This window comes from Crocodylus siamensis, chromosome 1 (assembly GCF_052110815.1).
Source record: "Crocodylus siamensis isolate JL-2025a chromosome 1, ASM5211081v1, whole genome shotgun sequence".
NCBI classification, from domain to species: domain Eukaryota; kingdom Metazoa; phylum Chordata; order Crocodylia; family Crocodylidae; genus Crocodylus; species Crocodylus siamensis.
Genome location: NC_143395.1, coordinates 97,220,566 through 97,243,566, shown reverse-complemented (window position 1 = coordinate 97,243,566; position 23,001 = coordinate 97,220,566). Strand labels below are relative to the sequence as shown.

General features: G+C 43.5%; 1 protein-coding gene across 2 annotated transcripts in view; it reads left to right on the top strand.

Moving 5' to 3' along the window:
• The first annotated feature begins 638 nt into the window (after positions 1 to 638).
• Positions 639 to 23,001, top strand: part of CEP85L (centrosomal protein 85L) — a 171,746-nt gene continuing 149,383 nt past the window's right edge. Inside the window, exons 1-2 of one of the 2 annotated variants that reach the window (XM_090038580.1) lie at positions 639 to 921; positions 17,595 to 17,756. In XM_090038580.1, coding sequence (XP_089894706.1) covers positions 873 to 921; positions 17,595 to 17,756 — 211 coding nt within the window. In that variant the 5' untranslated portion in view covers positions 639 to 872. Of the gene's footprint in view, positions 922 to 17,594; positions 17,757 to 23,001 lie in introns of those variants that run through there. The other variant, XM_090038589.1, reaches the window with a different exon arrangement.

Below are 23,001 nucleotides of genomic sequence, written 5' to 3'. Positions count from 1 at the left end.
TGTCCCTTGTCTGTTCACATTTCTGGGCAGTTTCAGTAGGCGGTGCCCACTGCCTCCTTGGGCTTGTTTGAGGGCCAGTGTGCTCTGCTCCATGTCACCCTTTGTTGACCTTGTGATAAACCTATGACCCTCACTCTCCTCCCTGTTATGTTTTCTGTCTGTCCCAAGGAATCAGTGATATGCTCCTACTGGCCCCCATCCCCAAGGGGTCTTACAGTTTTGCCTGGTGGGTCGAGGCCCACGTTTCCTAAAGGCCTGTGGGGCTTGTTTTGGCCGCCAGCTGCGGGTGAATGCTGTGGGGCAGGCTTTGGGGGCCCGGGAGGACGAGAGACAGGGAAGGGAGTGAAGGTGGAGTCCACAGACACGTGTGTGTGTGCGCGTGCGTGCAGTCCACAGGTTCCTTGACGTGTGGGGGTGTGCGCACGTGATTTTCTGTGTGGTGTCCACAGGCTCCTAGACGTGCGTTGTGTGTATGTGTAGTCCACAGACTCCTCAGCGTATGTGTGTGTGTATGCGAGCGTGAAGTCCACAAGCTGCTCGGCGTGTGTGTGCGTAGTCCACCACAGGCTCCCTGATTTGTGTGTGTGTGCGCGGCGGGCGGGGATCAGCGGCGCCGTCGAGGCGGGCCTGGCCGGGAGGAGGGAGCCGGCGCCGCCCCGTCCCAGTCCCCGCCCTCGCCCCGCCGCAGAAGGAGGCGGCCGTAGGCTGCAAGTTTTGTCTCCGCGGCGCCTGGCGGAGGCGGCCGGACCCCGTACCCTGCCCTGAGCTGCGCTGTCCTGCCATGGCCGCGGCCCCGGCGGGGCGGCAGCAGCAGCGCGGACGCCGGGCGACGGCGGCGGCCCAGTAGCCCCAACAGCGGCGGCGGCGCCGCCATGTGGGGCCGGTGCCTGGGCGACGGCGGCCTGCGCAGCTACACGGCCGGTGAGCGAGGCGGGGCCGGGGCTGCAGGCGAGGGACCGGGCCGGGCTGCGGGCGAGGGACCGGGCCGGGCTCCAGGCAAGCCCGGTGGCCTTGTCCTCCGCAGTGCAGGAGTGTCTCGGATGTGGGCAAGCTCTGTTTACATTGTGCTTGTCCGGGAGGGGCTGGATTGGACCCTAGAGGGTTTTGGGGGGCCCTGGCAGGCCGGCCCCCTTCTCTGTGACTCCTGGCTCTGAGCAGGGCGCCTGGGGCTCCAGGAGGATGAGCCGCCCTCCCGCCAGTCTCGGCCCCGCTCTGCATTACCGGGAGCACTTGGCCCTTTCAGCTGTTTTATGTAAATGGTGGAGCCCCACAGGGAAGTGGGACTGGAAGGGATCTCCAGAGGTCATCAGGGGCAGCCCTCTGCCAGAGCAGGATTGGTGGAGCCAAACCCATCATCTCACCTATAGTTGGATTGCTGTTAGCCCTGACGATACAGACCAGCACCCTCGTCTGCCACAGGTAGAGCAGGGAATCCGATGTCCTGCCTCGAGGAAATGTTGTCAGCATATGCTCAAGAGATCCCTGGGAGACGGTAACGCTTCCCACTAGAAACCCCACGGTCTCAGAACCAGTCTCGCCGTGGGGGTAAATGTCCTCCATGACACCAAAAATGTAGGTGCTCCATCCAGTTCCTTCTGGAATTGCAGCATTACCGTCTCTCACTGAATGCCCCCTGCAATCACTAGGCGTATTTAATGGGAGGATTGTTTGGCTTTAAGCTGACATGGACTTGCTTGCAGATGCAAGAACAGCTAAGATGTTTCCAGCAGCTGCCTGAACCTACACAAATAGTCCAGTGTATTGCTCACTGTAATGTGAAAGAAGACACTGTTGTTTCTCTAATAGTAGCAAGTTATTAATTTCTCTGAACTATGTATAACATGAATGTGCATTGTCCAGCGTGTTTCTGGGAGCAGAGTTTTTCTTTTATCTTTCTAGTTATCTGTTCTTTTTATACCAAAAGTTGTCTCTGTGGGTCAGCTGTAATAAGGGGAGGAGGCTGTGTTTGTGGATGTGACTTTTTAAGTACTGAGGATGCAGATATTAGTGAAGTCATTGGAAATTTGGCACCTTTGAAATCTTGGCTGTAGTTTAAAAATCACATCCTATAAACAATAGACTTGTGACATTATGTAGTGTATGCCTGTTGTTATATTTGTTGTCTTAAGGCCTAATTCAAAGCTGATTTAAGTCAATGGGAGTCTGTCGAGTTACTTCAGTCAGCTTTGGATCCACTTACACTTTGCCAGCAGTTTAGTTTCGGGTCAGTTGAGTGGTCTACAGTATTTCTGGATTAAATGGATCATTATTTATCCTGTAATGCATTAATGGATGACCGTGTTCCTTACATTTGTTCAGCAAGTCATCTTGAATTTCATATTATATAGCATGTCAAGGAAATCTCCCACTGCAGTATGTTAAAAGACTGAGCTTTTAATTTGGGACTAGCTAGAAGTATGGCTGATTAGATGATGAAGGTAAAATAAAACCTTTAGGATCTGATCCCTGCAGTAGAATTTCCAAGATGGTGATGAAGAAAGTTTTAGTTGTTCTGAGAGGCTGAAGTATCTGAGTGTTTTGATACCTAATACAGGGTGCCAGAGACAGGAGGGTCTTAGATGTACTGACCTTCTGATAAAAAGACGATGAATGCCAAGGTCAATTGCTGTTCCTGCATCAGATTTCTTTAATGATGCAGAGAACAAAATTGAGGCTTTCTTGGTAGTGGAAGGAAATCTGTTGTCAAAGAATAATAATCTGCCATTGACAAACAATCTGAGGCAATTATTTTCAGTGCTGGAGACCTCTGTCCTATAATGATGTTTATATATTTACCTTGCACCAAATGATTGGTAAAGATTGCAGTAGTTTTGTCTCAGGCGACTGCTTTAGAGTAACAGTTGTTGATTATACCATTATTGACTGGCTAGTTTTGCATTTTGACTTGTTGATGCACAATAGGGCTTCTTTTCAAACCCAGTTTATTGTGAAAGCATAATAGGTCATTAAAAGCATATTTTATATCTATGTTATATTCCATTTTGTATTTCAGTATAGTGTATTAATGACTAGTAACCTACCTCTTTAAACCTTATAAAACTAGGTATGCAATGAGAGCTTGCAAACTAGCTTGTGAGTACCTTATACTTTGTGAAATATGTTAATTTCAGTTTTTTCAACATGTAATAGGCTACATCACTTTGAAAGTCTTAATTGTAGCCTGTGGAGGTGTACTCGGGACAAATTTGGTCTGTGTGTGTGAAATGGTTAACTATAACATAAAATTAAAAATGAAAGGCAGTGTAACAAATACGTTGGTGTGGGACATAATGTAAGCATCTGCAATGTCTTGGAAACATCTGAAAGTTTAGCTGTGTTTTGAAGTCTTTGCTATCCCTGCTTTAATTTCCAAAACTGTGTTCATTTTGCAGATTAGTACAATTGCATGTTCTGAAATGAAATAGATATTATTTTGTGCGTAGATCAGTAAGAAATGGCAAATATTTATCCCATTGCAGATTTTACTTCTGAGCTAAAACAAATCTAAGCCTTTTTAGCCATTGTTTGAAAACCTAATTATACTTTTAAAAATATGTATATTCGTTTTGAAGTCTCTTTGTAAATAATAAACTATGGGCATGAAAAGGCTGCGCAAATTGGGCTAATAATTGTTACCTTTATACAGGTGTAGACTAAGATAGAAGAATACAGACTGATGCTTATTAGAATCGTGCATCAGTCAGAGCGCTCCAGTAGCCAGCGATTCTAACACGTAGTTGCAAAGTAAAGTCAAACATAAAAGGCCTGTGTGGGGTCCCAGCAAGAACTCTATAGCTCTGGTACTTCATTACACAGATAGGTTATAAGCTTACGATAATCTTGTTGTAATAAAAAAGCAAAATATAATGAAACTGCATGCAGGTGGGTAGGATGAACTAAACAGATTTGATTCTAATGGCCGGAGGGGTGAGGGGGAAGCTGGTACTCATAGATTATGAGCAGCAGACACTGTAACCTAGTGAAACACTTGGAGGTGGTTTCAACAGGAATTCCACAGCTTCTGGACTTGCTCTTTTTAGACTGCTGTCTGAACTGCATATGCCAGGGGCCTGCAGGCTTAATTTGGCCAGGTAGGTCTGTTATAAACTAGTGGTTCTCCACATTTTTTGTACCAGGACCCATTTGTAAACATGGATGGCCAGTCCTGACTTAGTGCCCCTCACTCCTGACCTGCTGCCCCCAGGTCCCAATCCCCAGTGTGTGGGGCAGAGGGTGGGTGTGTGGGGCATAGAGGGTCCCAAGCAGCCCCTCACAGGGTATACCTCTGCCAGCCTGCAAGGGAAAAGCGAGAGTTTCCTACATTTTTCTCCTTTAAAGGAGAATCCATTTTTAATGTTTGTTGATCCTGTTTTCAAGTTTGTTTACAACCCTTTCATATATTCTTGCAGCCCATGGGTTGAAAAACACTGTTCTAAACCATGTTTCAAGAATGACAACCAATTTCCTTTCTCTGCATAGTTCAGTCTGTGCTTATCTATTCGCTGGCCAGCCAATAGTCTCTTGCCTCACTTCTCACTGCAGTCTCTGCTTACAGAGCATCCCTGTGGCAACATCTGGGTTATGGGGTGGCCTGCTCTTACGAAAAGGTTGCTGACTCCTGGGTAGACAATTCATGGCTTGAAATAGGAAAGAGAGGTGGGGGCGTGACACTCTATGTTAAGGAGGAATAGGCATCCTCCTCAATTAGCAAGGAGTCAGGGGAGGGGCACTCTGAAGTGCTTTGGGTTAGAGTACAAGGCAGTCAAGGGGAAAGAGACTTATTGGTGGGAGTCTACTACAGACCTCCCAACCAGGGAGAAGAGCTTGACCAGGAATTCTTGGGTCAGCTCACAGAGGTCGTGAAGGCTAAGGATGTGGTAGTCATGGGGGACCTGAACTTCCCAGACATCTGCTGGGAAGAACAGTCAGCCAGGTCTGGATGCTCACGTAGGATTCTTGGCCAGAGTGCAGGACCTCCATCTAACTCAGGAGGTGCACAGCCCCACCAGGGGAGACGCCTTGTTGGAACTAGTGCTGGCCACGGGTGATGACCTGGTGAGGGGGCTGCGGGTGCTCGACCACCTGGGCGACAGTGATCATCGCCTGCTGGAATTCACCATCCAGTGCAAGGTGGCACAGGCATGCAGTAAGGCAGCGGCCCTAGATTTTAGGAGGGCAAACTTCAACAAGCTAAGGAGGATAGTTGGAGAAGCGCTGATGTCCCGGAGGGGAGGGGAGCTAGGTATCCAAGGAGAGTGGTCGCTCCTTAAGGAGACAATTCTCCAAGCCCAAAGGAAGGTAATCCCAACGAGGTTCTAAGGGAGCAGGAGAGCACACAAGCCTCCATGGCTCACCAAAAGCATCCGGGAATGTCTCCTTGCTAAAAAGGAGGCGTACACCCAATGGAAAGAAGGGGTCATCACCAGGGAGGACTATTCTGTAGTTGCTCGGGAATGTAGTGGGGTAGTTGGGAAGGCCAAGGCAGAGATGGAACTGGGACTAGCTTCCCAGATTAAGGATAATAAGTCCTTTTTTAAATACATAGGGAGTGAAAAGAAGGTCCCGGGTAATGTGGGGCCCTTGCAGAACACGCTGGGAAATTTGGTCGTCACACCAGACAGCAAAGCTAACATGTTTAACGATTTCTTTGCCTCTGTCTTCCTAAGTAGGGACCAGAACAGCCAGCTGCCTGCTGGGCCCTCCTTGGGCCCCGGGGGAGGCACACCTGGGCCACGGGTTAGCGAGGATTTAGTTAGGGAGCTTCTGGAGGGGTTGGACGTATTCAAGTCAGCTGGCCCGGATGATCTCCACCCTAGAGTTCTAAAGGAACTGGCCGAGGTTTTTGCAAGTCCCCTGGCACGGCTTTACGAGCACTCGTGGTGCTCTGGTGAGGTACCGGAGGACTGGAAGAGGGCCAACGTGGTCCCCATCTTCAACAAAGGCAGGAAGGAGGACCCGGGAAACTATAGGCCGGTTAGTCTTACCTTGATCCTAGGTAAGCTGTTTGAGAAAATTATTCTGGCACACATCCATGAGGGGCCAGCAGGGGACTGCATGCTTAGGGGCAACCAACACGGGTTCATCAGTGGCAGGTCCTGTCAGACCAGCCTGGTGGCCTTTTACGATCAGATCACCAGATCATTAGGTGCAGGGGTAGCAGTGGACATAGTCTTCCTGGACTTCCGGAAGGCTTTTGACACTGTCTCTCACCCCGTTCTCATTAAGAAACTGGGGGTCTGTGGTGTAGACATCCACACAGTCAAATGGGTCGCCAACTGGCTGGAGGGCCGCACCCAGAGGGTGGTAGTGGATGGGTCCTTCTCAACCTGGAAGGAAGTGGGCAGTGGGGTTCCACAGGGCTCAGTCCTTAGGCACGCATTGTTCAACATCTTCATCAGTGATTTGGACGAGGGGGCAAAAAGCACCCTGTTCAAATTTGCTGATGACACTAAGATGTGGGGGGACGTGGGCACGCTGGAAGGATGCAACAGGCTACAATCAGACCTAGACAGGTTACAAGGGTGGGCGGATGAGAATAGGATGGGTTTCAACACAGACAAGTGCAAGGTGATGCACCTCGAGAGGAACAACCAGCACCATACCTACAGGTTAGGGAACTCCCCTCTTGTCAGCACGGAGGCAGAAAGGGATCTTGGGGTCATCATTGACTCCAAGATGAACGTGGGTCGGCAGTGTGGGAAGGCAGTCAGGAAGGCCAGCTGCACCTTGTCATATATCCACAGATGCATCTCGAGCAGGTCCAAAGAGGTGATCCTCCCCCTCTATGCAGCATTGGTCAGGCCGTAGTTGGAGTACTGCATCCAGTTCTGGGCGCCACACTTCAAGAGGGATGTCGACAGCATGGAGAGGGTCCAGAGGAGGGCCACTCATATGATCCGGGGACAACAGGGCAGGCCCTATGAGGAGAGGCTACGGGACCTAAACCTGTTCAGCCTCCAAAAGAGAAGGCTGAGGGGTATCTTGTGGCCTGTTATAAACTAGTCAGGGGGGATTAGCAGGCATTGGGAGAGTCCCTGTTTCCCCGAGTACCGCCAGGAGTAACCAGGAATAACGGTCACAAGCTGGCAGAGGGTAGGTTTAGGTTAGCTATCAGGAGGCGTTACTTCATGGTCAGGGTGGCTAGGGTCTGGAACCAACTTCCAGGAGAAGTGGTGCTGGCTCCTACCCTGGGGGTGTTTAAGAGGAGGTTAGATGAACATTTTGCTGGGGTCATTTGACCCCAGTATTCTTTCCTGCCATGGCAGGGGGTCGGACTAGATGATCTGCTCAGGTCCCTTCCGACCCTAGAAACTATGAAACTATAAAGCATTTTCTTCATTCATTGTACACCCATCAGACAGTTGTTCACCTCAACTGAGTTCTGTATGATATACACGAGTATAGGGAGAAAATTATACTGATCATTTATGTTACCTATTATTTAAAAAAACAAAGCTACCATTTGTGGTCAAGCTATATTTCGCCAAACAAAATCACTAATACCCAGGTATTCTCAAATTTCTTGGGTTCAGGGGATTACATAGAAATTGAGCAAGACTTGGCTAATGTGACCAATAAAAGTGGGAATAAAATCATATGAGAAGTTTTCTACGTACTGTGGTTTATGATGGGTTGGGAATGTGATTGTTTTTTTTTTTTCCCCCCATAACTCAATCACCTAAGGCTTTTTCTTTTTTAAACCTTCATCATGAGCTATTATGTAAAAGAGTTGGTGATGTCATAATTAAACAATTAGCTACTGTGATAAAGTCATAGCTCATTGTGAGCCTTATGGATTTGAAAAATTTATGAAATAGATGTCCATACACCTATCTGGCAGTTCAAATGAAAGTTAGCTGCTTAATTTGGTGAAGAGAGAAAAGTACTTGGAAAAAATCTTATTGTGCTGGTTGGGGGGGGGAGGGACTGTTGGGGGTGGAAGTTTGGGGTGGCACAAATACAGCAGTTTCATTGCTGTAATAGGTTTTATTGATCAGTAGTTGGAGATCAGCTACTGGAAGATGTGATGGGTCTGGCAAGAAGGCACATTTATCTTTGGAAGCTGGGTAGTAAATGGTGAGTTAATGTTACTCCAGACGGACTAGACACAGCATTACAGGTTTATACTGGGTACACAGTATAGCAGCAGGCCGTTGTACAGAAGTAATGATTACTTGAGCTTAATTCAATATTCTACTTACAAGAACAGGCACTAGAATACCCACCCACAGGCGCACCTCCCCCCCCCCGACTTCCTAATAATGAATGAGTAAACTGTGGTTCTAGTTTTGAATGGCAGTTCAGTAAGTCTCTTCACAAAACATAACTATTTCAAACTGGTTTAAATGTAAAGTTTTATGGATTAATGGGAGTTTATGCTGTAAACAACTTAATGTTAACAGGTCACAATAAAAAGATTGGTGGATCTGCAAAATAAACATTTTAATGAGCATATTGTACCTTCCAGGGCATTAACAAGGGTTTTCCTTGTATATGTGACAGTGTGATTGAAAAACTGATTTAACAATAGAAAACATTTTTTAACCCTATGTATTTTAGAAGCTTAGTTAAAATTAGAATATATTTTAAATTAAGAATAATCAATCAATTTAATTAATTAATAATCACTCTGCTGTTTCTAAACAGAATATCTTTGTTTAAGGCCTGTAAATACAAAACAGATTTGTGTGTTGAAGGGGTTGCCCTGTGTGCTGATGTCCATTCTAGAAGAAGGTGTTAGTATGCATTAAAACCTTGTGCAGACAAGACAGGTTTGTACTTCTAACACACATTAGCTGGTCATGGGAAACCTTAATGGGGACCCTAGGATTTGGGTCAACTAAGTGTATGTTAAAAATGATTGTCTATACAAGGGTTTTAATATGAGTCGGTTAGCATCTGTTTAAAAATCCACACCATTCAAAATTGGGACAAGGTTTGTTTCTATTGTAATGATTCTAGTTGCTAGAAAGAGCAAGTGAAAAGACTTAAGTCTAATGGTTCTGACTAAAGCTGTAGGAGCAGATAGTCATGCTGCCACTATTGGAAGAAGTCTTTGTTGGTGTATATATGGTACTGTACAACAAAGTTACACTATCATTTTCTCCAGTATGAGCTACTTTCAGCCTTCCACTCTCTTCAGAAGCCTTGCAGCCTGCCTGAGATTTAACACTGAAAAAATTAAGCCACATATTAATTCTTGTAGTGGCCCTCTTTGCCATAGTTGATGGTCTGCCCTCATAAAGTGTCTGTGTCTGTGACGCAAACATACTGGGTATTAAAAGTTTACGCTAAAAACTGTTGCACGTATTTATGTTTTTTGCAGTTTGGGGAAAGAAGCCCCCAAAACATGTAATATTGTGACAGTAGTGTATGCACCATGCTGAGTATCTTTTAAAGAAAGTCACACCACTGAATTGGTGGAGGTCACTAGCAGTGAGGTCACTAAGGTGGAGGTCAGTGTTACAAGAATTTGTTGAAGTGCTTCTACCAGCTGTTGCCTCTTCTGCAGGTGGAGAAATAATATTTTCTTCATTTGGACTTCTTCATTCAAAGCTGAGAAATCAATTAGGAGTTGAAAAAGCAGGAAAACTTGTTTTTCTTTCCCAGTCTATGAATAAAAAGGGGGAGGAGGATGAGATTTTTGAGTTCTAAAAACTTGAAAGGGGGTAAACATTTTTAGAACAGTCTAGGTGAAAAAATGACTGTTTCATTTTAAAGAGAATTAGACAAAGATAACTTAAGCTCACATGACTTTCACCTAGGCATTTTAGAAATTTTTCCTCAGGGTGACCTGAAGTAATTGGTTTAATTCACTAACCACAGTTTATGCTTCTAATACTATAACATTTAATTTTAATAAATTAGTTGTAAATGTGCACCGTGTTTTGATTTAAAAATCTGCATCCAAAATACAAATGTTTTAATAAATTTGATGCGCTAGTTTTTGTGTGTTGAATTAAATTCAAGTTGCCATCTTAATGCAGCTTGACACAAATACAAGCAAAAAGTTAATCATTTAGTGAATAAGAAATACATATTTAATCATGTAGGATGTCTAAAAAATCCAGATGTGTGCATGTGTGTAGCTTAATATAAGTGTGTGTGTGTAATAAATAAAAAATACATGCATACACACATGTATGTATAGTGTACTTACGAAACATACCAAATGTACTGTAAAAACTGTATTTAGTTGTAAATTAACTTATTTGACTTGTTATATCAACCAATGAAAATACACCTTTTTAAAAAAAATAAAAAAATACAGTGGGGTAAAAATCAGTTATTTAAGTTGGGCCTTTGGCTTGATGATTTTAAATAATTTATTTACATTGACTTGATTTAAATCAGCCCATTGTGCGAAGCTTCGATCACTGATTCAATTTGGTGGAGATTCGGCCTGATTCAGTGTCCGAATCTCCGAATCCAAATCGAATCAGAAGACTCTTCAATCTCTCCAAATCAAATTGGAACCCTCTGGATCAATTTGAAAAGATTCGATGATTCGGACATAAACACAGCTTTAAATGTTTTTTCCTACATACCTCGAGGTACCAGGTGGGTTGTGAATGCCGAGATGGTGGGGTGGATGGAGCGCCATGGGGGCGGTCCCCAGCATGCTCTGTGGCAGGTCCGGAATTGGATCAGAAGTGCTTCTGGCCCACTTCCAAGGACACCGTGGAGCGTGCGGGGGAACCCTGACCCCCAGCTTGCTGACTCGTGCCTCCTGGGTCTGGGGGAGAACCAGGGTCCCCCCACAGCCAATTGCCTGGCGGGGAGGTCCACCACTGAGCACGCGGGGGCTTCCCTGCACTCCATCCACCCCACCGTCTCGGCATCCATGAGCCATGCCTGGTACCTCGAGGTATGTAGAAAAAACATTTAAAGCTGTGTCTATAGCTGAATCTCTGATTCTTCAGATCAGCATTGAATCTTCAGATTTGGATTTGGCTGAATTGAATTGGGACAGTGATCCAAATCAATGAATTGAATCACTGTCTCCCAAATCGGGCCAAATCCAAGTCGAATATGGCCCGTTTCGCACACCCCTACTATTCAGTAGCAGATTGTAGAGAGCTAAAAAAAAGATGAAGCATTTGATTACAGTAATCTCTCTCTTCTGCATATGTCACTCTAATCACAAATTTTTATATGTCTCCAACCAACAAACCAGAGCAAGAGCTCTGTAGCTTTATTGACAGAGGTTTTTAAATTTCCAAATTGAAATAATTTGTAATGCGTGGAAGCTTGTAATAGTTCTGCAGAAGTCTAATGTGCTGTTTGATACCTTTGATATAATTCCTGTTATGAACACTGTAACAAAAATTGTTTGTGCTTATTGAAACAAACATAACTTTCATTTTGTCAGAGGAACTTTAATGTGCCGTTCAAGAAGGAAAACATATCTGTGTCACACTGGAATGGTATCTGAGACTCTCTGTATATTTATTAATTTTTTTAGTCTACTTGCTGCTTTGGCATTATGGTCTCTCCAGATGGTGTGGAAAGCTGTTCTTCTCCCCCTCCCCCCCAAATATGTTTCAGAGTATCAGGCTTCTTTTTACAACTCTTTTAAAGAAAGAGATGGCAGCTTCCTTAATGCCTACACCGCAGCAAAACTATCCATATGTGCTGGCAATCCCTAACTTTCAGAGGCCAGTTTTATATTTGGGAATTAATGTAGGAGAGCTTTATACAGAATTCTGGGACTAATACTGATCAAAAGATGGAAGCTTCTTTGAGTAATATTGCAGCATCAGGTGATGCACCTGGAGGAATGTGGGCAGTGGTGTCCCTCAAGGCTTGGTCCTTGGACTAGTGTTGTTTAATATCTTCATCAGTGATATGGATGAAGGTATTGAAAGCATCTTGTCTAAATTCGCAGACGACACTAAACTATGGGGTACAGTTAACACACCGGACGGCAGGGAGCGAATTCAGGCAGATTTGGACAGACTGGGGAGGAGGTTGGGTCAGAATAGGATGCAATTTAGCAAGGATAAATGCAAGCTACTGCTTCTGGGGAGAGAATCTCCAACACACCTATAGACTGGGAAGTACCATTCTGAGTACCACAACAGTAGAAAGAGCTCTTGGAGTCCTAGTTGACGCAAAAACGAACACAAGCCACCAGTGTGATGAGGTAATACGCAAGGCTAACCACACGCTTTCTTGCATCAGCAGGTGCATCACGAGCAGGTCTAGGGAAGTGATAATTCCCCTCTATGCAGCATTGGTGAGGCCGCAGATGGAGTACTGCATCCAGTTTTGGGCGCCATACTTCAAGAGGGATGTGAATAACCTTGAGAGGGTCCAGAGGAGGGTTACTCGTATGGTTGAGGGCCTGCAGGTAAGGCCCTATGAAGACAGACTGAGGGACCTGAATCTTTTTAGCCTCCGCAAGAGAATGCTGAGAGGTGATCGTGTGGCTGTCTACAAACTCATTGGGAGGCCAGCAGGGAATAGGGGGCACTCTGTTTACCAGGGCACCCCTTGGGGTTACCAGAAATAATGGCTACAAACTGAAGGAGAATAGATTTAGATGAGACATAAGGAAGAAATTCTTTATGGTAAGGGTTGACAAAATATGGCATGGGCTTCCAAAGAAGGTGGTGTTTTCCCCTACCTTGGAGGTGTTCAAGAAGAGATTGAATAGGCATCTGGCTGGGGTTACTTAACCCCAGCACTCTTTCCTTCCTGGAGCAGGTGGCCGAACCCAGTGATCTGCCAGGTCCCTTCTGACCCTAGAAATCTATGACAGTAACCTAACTAAAGACTAGGAAATCAAGTTGAAAAAGTGTTAGAAGGAATGGTATTAAATATGTATTATTTTATCTAACAGAAATGATGTAGAAAACACTTGTAATTATAGGTTTCTTATCTTCATGGAGTGCACCTAGTGATGAGAGCGAAGCAAGGACTTCCATGTCATCATAATTAAAGCCTATTGAAACATTTACTGTATGAAAATCAGTTAAATGGCTGTGAAGGGTACTACCTCTTGGTAGATTGTGGAGCATTTTGGGTTGGGTGCAATGAGAAAGATATGAAGTCAAATAAAGAAGAAAGCAGAATCTTTAATGCATTGTCTAGCTCTTCTTGAGGGCTTCCAGTGTGCCATTAGGCAGTGAATTTTGAGGAGAGTTGATTCATTACAGGAGCTCTATCTCAGTGTTTGAAAATAGTGTGTCAGAACGTTCATTTAATATGATTGAAAAGCCAGGTGAAAATGTAGTTTTACTGTGAATGAACTTGAGAGAGGTGCAGTTAGCCATATTAGTTTGAAGTCAGACAGAAGGCAGGGTAGGGTCTCTCTTAACCACTTAGTTTCTAAGGTACATTTGAAATTGTTAGTTGTCCATATTGTAGTCTTGTTTTCCCCTGTGTTTGTTAGCTTGTATCTTACAGAGCGAAGTAGTCTTATTAAGTGAATGTGATTGAAATACGTGGTTCTTTGCCCACCAAATTGTGCCCAAAAATACCACTTTGACATTAGATTCTAGTCTAATACCCAGTCTTTGAGTGTTTTGGTTCCTGAATTGCAATTAAGGTCTTGGGAATATCAGGTTTCTAACCATAAGGGGAGTAGAACAATTTGGCAGAGGGGGAAGTGGAGGCAAGAAATATAACTTTGCCTGAGACAGCAAAGTACTGAACCCAGGAGATTCCTTCCAGTCCTGTTTTCTTCACATGTGTACCCCATGTCCCTTTTAAAATTCTCTGTGCTACCTTACTAGACTTGCGTAAATGCTGTGGAAAGGATTTAATACTAATTGCACAGGAGTTGAGGATGAAGGGAACTGGTGTTTTGTTAAAACTTAAGAGTGAAATACTGGTTTCATTGTAGATGATAGGAGCAGGGGTAATAACTCTTGACTTTTTATATGCCTTTGCACTCAAACACCCTGGTGTTGCGTCTCACATGTTGCTAGTGCTTCCGTGAAGGGTACTGGAACTTCCTCCCTAGTCAGTCTAGTGGGCCTGGGATTACTTAAATACCATTTGTTTCTTTCTTAATATAATAATAGAGCTAGTTGAAAAATGCTGGGATTTTTTCATGAAGAATTTCTGTTGATTTTGGTTTTTTGAAATATAGTTGACCCAAATTTAATGCACATCTCTCTACTTTGTTTTGACCTGGCTGTTCTCTACAGTCAAGGGTATTGATCTAGGTTACAAAGAGAAAAGGTGGTAGTGTTTTTCATTATTTTTTCCAGATTCAGCAGAACAGCTTTTATCTAGAGTGGGAAGCATGCATAAAGCACAAGGTCTGTTGATTGCATCATTGGAAGATGTGAGTTGTGAACTCCATCTTGTACATACGGGAGGCAGAGATTAGCTCTTGAAGGAGACAGAAGTATAGTTCTAGGCCAAAGGAGGTTTTGGAGAGAAACCCTTGCAATAGCTAAGAAAGAGGATATTTAGGCAGTGGCACAAGGCTGTGATGGTGTCTTGAGTTTACAGTGAAATGAAACCCTAGTAAAGACACTAATACAGAGTCTTTGGAGTTATTTGCTAGAGGATTTGGCTTTTAATATACAATATGCGGCTTTCATTTCGGAAATTCGCACATCTTTATAGCTTTTGTTTTGTACTCTGTGTGTGTGTGTGTGTGTGTTTTTGTTAATAGTATGAAAAGAGATAATAAAGGAAGCTAAATGATAGGCTCCCCAGCTGCGAAAATCTGATGGAACAGAGTAGAAAAGAAGAACATTATTGTTGTGCTTCAGTGGCGTGAAGAGTGCAGTGAGTATGAAGAGCAGGAGGTGAGCCAGCATGGCAGCATGAGGTAATACATTTAGGTTTGGCACACAAGACTTGTAATTAGAAACATCTGTAGTTCAGGCATCAAAGTTTTTTGCTTTTTGCTGACAAGGTTGTATTTGGAAGAAAAATCCATATACATTTTACCAGAATTCCCACTGACTTCAATGGGAGCCAGGATTTCACCCCTAATAGGTGGATGTTTAAATAGTTGCATTTGGCTAACCTTTATGTATTTTACTGACCTGATATTGCATAAAGGTGCCTTAAAGGTCTGTACTGGGTTCATGCTGTGTAAAGATCAAAATTAATCCAGTATATTTGATATTGCCCCTTTTTACCCAAGGGCTTTTATCTTTTTTTTTTTTTTTTTAAACTTGTCATAGTTTACAAGTAGATGTCATTTAATGTGTGTGAGTTTGAATGTTCAAAGCCTCAATTATTTCTATAGAGGTATGTACTCATAATTGTTTTAATCAGTAAGGTTTAATAATTGCATTAAATGGTTCTAGAGAAGACTACGTAAAACAAGAGAGCTAAGACTTAAGTAGATTACTTATGTCACCATATCTTAAAAGAAATTATAACATGAATGTATACTTCTTTAGGGTTATAATATTAAATGCAATCACTCTAAAATGCTGTCCTCAAGTTGTTCTGATTTAAAGCTGTAGGGCAGATAATTAATTTAGAATATTTAATTTCCTGGCCAATCTGCAGCTCTGTTTCATGCTTCCTATCCTTAAACATAGGCTATACATACCACTTACAGCATGTGTGCCACAGGTTGGCCACCCATGTCCTAATACACAATTGAGGCTGACAGCTACCTCTCTAATTGTTGGTTTGTACTTTATGCATGACTTGGACAAGATTAGGCTTTCCTAATATTATTAGTAATATTTAGGTTTTACAAGTAAAATTGTAGATTTAGTTGGATGTATTTTCCATGTTAGGTTTTTGTAATAAAAATGGTAGAGGTGCACTGATACATTGGTCCCTTATCGGACCGACACCAACATAGGGGAAAAATGAGAGCATCGGCAATCGCCCTTTTTGCTGTGCTGGGCATGGCCGCAGCATGCATGTGGCCAGGAGCACAGTGTGGTGGCTTGGAGAGCAGCATTGGCTGGTAAGTCTGTTGCAGAGGAAGAAAGGGGTGGACGGGGACAGATAGAGGCCCCTGCGGTGTGGGAGGGAGTGGCACTAGGGCTGGGACTGAGGCAGGCACTGCTTAGGCAGGGTGGGGCATGGGTTGGAGCTGTAAGCGGCTTGTCCGGGGGGAGGGGTGGCTCCTGCTGCTGCATGCACCACAGGAGGGCATGGGGGTGGTGTGTGCTCCCAGATCTGCACATAAGGCATGGTGGGCTGCCTCCGGGGCAGTGCGGGCTCTTTCCAGAGTGGTGGGCTGGGCTACGCTTGGGGTGGGCAGGGGCTACGGTGAAATTTTGAGGTGGCTACAGCCCTTACTCCCCCCTCTCCCCCTGTAGCCCCCTGTAGTTTTTGAAGCTAGTGCAAGTTTTAGTACAGATACTCCGTAAACTCAGTTTTGAGTAGACTTTGGTACCTACTGACAAATAATACAAACTATGTATCTTATTAATCTAAAGCCAAAAGGCTCATGATATACCATGTAGTTCATTGGGTTGGGCCTCAGCAAAATCAAGAGCATTTCAAGCCATGGTGACTCCACAGCTCAGCACTACTTGGTATGTATATGTGCTCCAGATATCCTCCACAAAGAATCTATGTGTTAGTTAGCCCCCCACTCATGACTGGAACCAGGTGTTCTTGGGAGCCTCCAAAAATTGATTGTGATCTTTGGTAGAACATAATAAACTTGAATATTCATGTTAAATGATCTAAAAGGAAGAAAAATGCCTGTGCCTGCCAGGTGAGAACAGTTGCTATTGTAGGATCAGTATTATCACTTAATAAAAATAATCTGTTATAGAAACTGCAGCATAGTTATTGCCAGATCAGCATATAACAATAATTGGGTTGTGCACTGTTTCTAGGTTTTAATGTTGAGCTATTGATTTGAAGTATTCCAATACCTATCCACTCTTCTTCCTGGACAGTATGCTTAAGATACTGGTTGATGAAAATCTGCTTTGTGCTGGGCAACTGGGCTAGGCGGCTATAGAAATAGGCTGTAGAAACCATCCATCTCCTTAGAACTATGTTCTAGAATATAATCGTTTATCTTTATTAAAAATAGTTCTTATAGTGAAAAGAGTAAAGAAACATGGTTGTCTTCAATTTGCAACGTCCTTGACCCATAGCAGGCTTAAAACAATAGATTTGAGAGTAAATTTGCGGAGTAATAAAATCTCTCTGGAAAAACCCAAAGATGGTTCCCTGCTCATTTTATTTAAGAGAATGCATTCAGGCAGAGTAATTGTCCCACAACTTTGTGACCTCCTTCATATTCAAGGGCCATACAACTTTTCAGTTGTCCAAACTGTCTGCTTCCCCTTTTTCATCTCTTTTGCATGCTTTCAGTACAAAATTATTCAGTGTGGTGACAACTGAATTCAGAAATGGGCAGTGAAATAAATGTATTTATCTTGTTAAACATTATGTGAATGTTACTGTATATTCTCATTTTATAAAATATGAAAATGATGAGTGACTTATATTTATGTGAACCTATTAGAGGAAATGTAAGTTTGTGCTTGATTGCAGTAGAAATAATTATTGCAGTATTTGGGCCAAGCTTGCAATAGGGTACACAGAGCCTGATTTGTACCTTTTTTCATATGTAAGTGCTGTTTGGCTTGTAGTCAATATCTGGAATGACAGACTTCTGACTTCCTTCTTTATAGGCTCAGATTATTCTTCAGCGGGATGGTTGCCTGGTACTGAATCCTTGTGGCAGGCCACTAACAGTCCATCAAGCAGTCAAAGTAACCATATCAGAAGACACAGTATAGCTTCTGACAGCGGGGACACAGGCATTGGTACCTCCTGTTCTGATAGTGTGGAAGGTGAGTTGAGATTCTTAAATTTTGGAGTTCTCAGTGTTTGAGCAAGAGAGATGATCCAGTATGTTTTTAATGGTGAATGTTTCTTAAAATACTAATGTCCTTTGAATATTGTTAAAGAATACACTGTTTATCAATTTTATTAATGGATTGTGACATTGCTTTTTGTTCATTTGATTCATATGAATCGCATGCATTAGCTTACATCTCTGTTATAGGGCAGTCTTATTGTGAAGGAGCAAAGATAGTTTAATTACAGGACTGGGAGAAAGATGGAGGAGGCTTCCTTTTCATGTCACTTTGTCTTTTGTTTGGGGGAATATGCATTGCATTTTATTATGTGCCATCTAATGAAGTTGCAAAGAATTTAAGGATTCATCTGTGGGTGCTGAGGGAATTGGCTGGTGTCATTGCACAGCTGTTTGAGGACTCCTGGTGCTCGGGCCAGGTCCCTGAGGACTGGAAAAGGGCCAGTGTGGTCCCTATTTTCAAGAAGGGGAGGAAGGAAGAGCCTGGCAACTACAGGCCAGTCAGCCTCACTTCTATCCTGGGGAAGGTCTTTGAAAAAATTATCAAGGGCCACATTTGTGAGAGCCCTGCAGGGGAAGTGATGTTGAGGGGTAACCAACATGGGTTCGTGCCAGGCCAATCCTGCCTGACTAATATGGTCTCTTTCTGTGACCAGATAACAGAAAGCTTAGATGTGAAGGAGGAAGTCGATGTCATCATCTTGGACTTCCAGAAGGCCTTTGATACAGTGTCCCACCCAATTCTGGTGGGCAGGCTGAGGGACTGCGGCACTGGTGAATGCACGGTCACATGGGTGGCAAACTGGCTCCAGGGGTGCACCCGGAGAGTGATGGTGGACGGGTCCATGTCGACCTGGGAGGGTCTGGGCAGCAGAGTCCCCCAGGGCTTGGTTCTAGGGCCTGTGCTGTTCAACATCTTCATTAGCAACCTGGACTAGTGTGTGGAGAGCACCCTGTTCAAGTTCACTGATGACACCAAGTTGTGGGGCAAAGTGAATACACCGGCAGGCGGGGACCGCATCCAGGCAGACCTGGATAGGTTGGAGAAGTGGGCGGATCTGAACAGGATGTGGTTCAACAAGGACAAGTGCAGAATGCTGCGCCTGGGGAGAGGGAACCAGCATTATGGTTATAGGTTAGGGGCTGACCCTCTTGGCAGCACAGAGGCAGAGAGGGATCTTGGAGTCATGATAGACTCCAGGATGAATATGAGTCGCCAGTGCGACAAAGCAATAGACAGAGCCAACCGCACCCTATCATAGATCAACAGGGACATCACCAACAGGTCCAGAGAGGACTTGCTCCCCCTCTTTGCGGTACTGGTCAGGCCGTGGCTGGAGTACTGTGTCCAGTTCTGGGCACTGCACTTCAGGAGGGATGTGGAGAACCTGGAGAGGGTTCAGAGGAGGGCCACTCGTATGGTTGAGGGCCTCCGTGGCCAGGCCCTATGAGGAGAGGCTGGGGGACCTGGATCTCTTCGGTCACCGTAAGAGGAGACTGAGGGGGGATCTTGTGGCTGCCTACAACCTTATCAGGGGCCAGCAGCAGGGACTCGGGGAAGTCTGTTCACCAGGGCCCCCCTTGGAGTCACCAGGAACAATGGCCACAAGCTGAGGGAGGATAGGTTTAGGTTAGATATTAGGAAGAACTACTTCACTGTAAGGGTGGCCAGAGCCTGAAATGGGCTTCCCAGAGAGGTGGTGCTCTCACCTTCCCTGGAAATCTTCAAGAGGAAACTGAGCAGGCACCTGGCTGGGGTCTTATGACCCCTCCAACCCCCAGTGCTCATTCCTGCCCATGGCAGGGGGTTGGACTCGATGATCTGTCTAGGTCCCTGCTGATTCATTGATTCTGTGACTAATCAGAAATATCTAGAGAGGGCTAAAACTAAGTTTCCCCAGAAAATTCATGTTCCCCAGAATCCTTAGAGTTGCTCATCAGGTAGGCCAGTAAGAGTTCTACCCTTGCAGAAGCAGCAGCATGCCTTGCCCCAGACCCATTGAAAGGCTTTTATATAATCAGCAAGTGAATGAGAAGATAGGTGGAGTCTTTGCTGGGTAGTGACAGTGTTGGACACGTGTGCTCTCCCCCTAATGATTTTCCAGGTTAATGTAATGGAAATTCAGAATACAATCCTATGGTATCTACAGCCAGGAAAAAGGGGAGCATGGGGTGGGACTCCTGACCCATTGTAAAAGCAGGGGGCCTCTGCTCTTGATGTCCTGAAGATATCTCAGAATTTAGGGCCTCTAAGGACTTTATAGTAGGGAAAATCCTTTCCTGAGTGAAGAATGGATCCCTTGTTAGGTTTGCCAGTTGGAGAGGAAAACACTGCCTTTGTTTCTAAAACCATTTCTTCTTGCAAATTTAGTATGTGGGTGTTTTAAGAGCAACTTTGATTGGCTTATAGTGAAATAATGCTTAATTTTTGCATCATTAGGGTTCTGTTTTCAGCCATCATTCAGGCAAAGCCCCTTTTCCCCCTGCACGGACTAGCACAATGGGTTTCTCTTTGAGTGTAAATTAACATTTAAGGATTGCAAAATAATGAGTTGGGATTGAACATGTGGATGGCAGCACTTTTTTTTTTTTCTTGAGGGTTTCCTCATTTGAGGAGGGACAGGAAATGAAACAGTCTGTCTGCACAAGATTTGTTTTATACCTGAAGACAAGACTTCCAGCAGTGCTCATAAACATTTATATGAAAAAAGAAGAAAAATGAGGATGATTACTGTTATCAAACCTATTTGCAAGGCTGTAATTAATTTAAGTAACCCTTGTCCATACATCTTTGACCTACAGTTCTTGCAAGTAACATCTGTAGTAATTTCACTTTCTGTTGTTGTAGTTTCTTTCCTTTTTTCTGGCTGCTTACTTTGTGCATTTGAAGATACTTTGTGTAAAATCAGTTTCACTATATCTCTTGCTTAATCCATCAGTTTCCTGCTTGCTTTGCTATTTGAAAATTTGCATACTGGAGAGGAAAACAGTTTAACAAACAAAATAGAACAGGAAAATGTAACTGTAAGATAAGTTGGCAGGAGGATTGAAAGTTTGAGTTCCTGGGTTTGTGCTCTCTCTCAATAATAGCAGTCAACCTGAAATTTAGACTTTTCTTCAGACCAAAAATTAGCATAGTCGTTGTGATTTCTGTAGGACTGCCAGGTCAGACTTGTAGTTATAGACTCAGTGTGGGCCATCTGCTTTCAGTGTAGTGCTGTGAAGGTAGCCCTCAGGGGTTTTACAGAGAAGAATTATTTTTGACAAGTCAGCAAATCGTTCAATTTCTAGTAATGTTGGAAAAATGAAACATGGCCTTGTTGCTTCACTTCTGCTGAATCTAAAATCCTGTAGCTTTATTTTACATTTATGAAAATGTATTTTGTTTAATTTTAACCTTTTTTTGGTAAAAAGTTTATTTTATTTGGCAATACATTGTTTGAAGTGCGGAATGGAGCTTAAGCCGTTTTCTGTTTTTGTTTTTCTATAGCATTTCAAAAAATGTTTTTGAAAGGATATTAAAGAAAAAGGATGTTAATATATTAGGAGTATTCTTTTTGGCATAAAATTGTAGAACTTAAAGGTATGTGGTATAAATGATGCTTCTTGGCTTAAAGATGTATTATTTTTAGAGGGGGAAATATATGTCCATTTATTTATTTATTTATTTTTACGCACATCAAAGGGACAAGAAACCTTGATCAGTAATAGAATATCTGACATTAGAAGCACAAACAGTGGTAGAAACCAGGATTTGAAATTGGCAACAAACTAGGCCAGTTGAAGTTGAATGAGGTGTGGAGGTGAGGAAGAGTCTGGGGGAAATAATAATTTTGAAATGGTAACTAGATGTTAAAAAATAATGAACATAAGCTTGATTGATTAATTGGATTTATATGCTGCTCTTCCCAAAAAAGGCTTAGGTTGGTTGTCCCAGAAGTATATTATATCTGTGAACAAAATTTGGAGCAAAGTAATTTTTTTTCAATATTGGACTTCTCCCTCCTTTCTGGTTCCTCTTCCTTCAAGAATATTTCAGAAAACCTATTTTTTTCTATAAGTCTGCCCTTAAAAAGTAGCTAACCCACCAGCAAGGATTTAGAGAATGTTATCTGCATAGAAACTTTGTTTTGGAGTGACATCAGAGCTCATCTGTTTTCTGAGAAGAGGGGTTGGAGGCTTAAGGATCTTCTTCAAGGCACTATAGATTCTGCAGAAGCCTGTGAAGATAACACCAGCTGCTGAAAATTCCCTTCATTTCTCTTTGGGAGTACAGGAGGCAGTTTCCTGTAAGAACTGTATGAAAGTTGAGATTTTAGTGGGAAAAAGCTGAACAACTGCATTGAAAACTGTCTGAGGCACCCTTGTTTATGCATCCATCTCCCCGGCTGACTCCCTGAGAGGGGATGGAGATTGGATGAATTTCTAATCCACAACAGTAGAGATGGTAAATGAATCACCAAGGGCTTGATGTGATAGCGGCCTCACACGTGGAATTGTGGGCCCAGGTTGTTGCCTATGCTGCAGATTTAGGCCAGAAGACTAATTACATTTTCAGACCTTAAGTGAAAAGAAACAAAAGGTCAGGGACATGAGCAGTGGAAAGGAAGTCTTGGTAATAAAGAAGTATGTAGGTTTGAAAATACAGCATGGGGCCTAATGGACCCTAACTTTGTATAACTGTCACTGAAATAAACATAAGTCTTTAAAATAGAAAAGGGGTTCAGAAAAAAACCCATTTCTGATAACTTCTAGGAACCCTGTATTCCCTGAAACACAGCGATACCTGTGTGAGTTATCACTTCTTTCAAATTACAAGTATTTCCTCTCTCAGTAATTTGAAAGAAGTGATAACTCACACAGGTATCGCTTTATCTGCAAGCACAAAAAGGGCACATATCTCATGTGTATTAAACTATACTAATACTTTACTTCCAGTACTTCCACACCCAAGAGTAGTTTATGTTTCCAATTCTGGCAAACCTTTTACCCATAAGCCTGTAGCTCCATTGTGCAACTTAGTATCAGATAGATAGCCATCAGAAAGGTCTCTTTATGCAAGAACAATTTCAGCAACAGCTGTATAAGAAGACTTGAAGTCTCTTTCCATTGTAAGCATTGTCTGTGTTAAAAATGTGGTCCTTAATTATTTTCAGAGATGGGCTTTGTGGGAGAAGCGGCATAAGTCATAATTTGGAGGATGTATCTTCTTTCTTTGT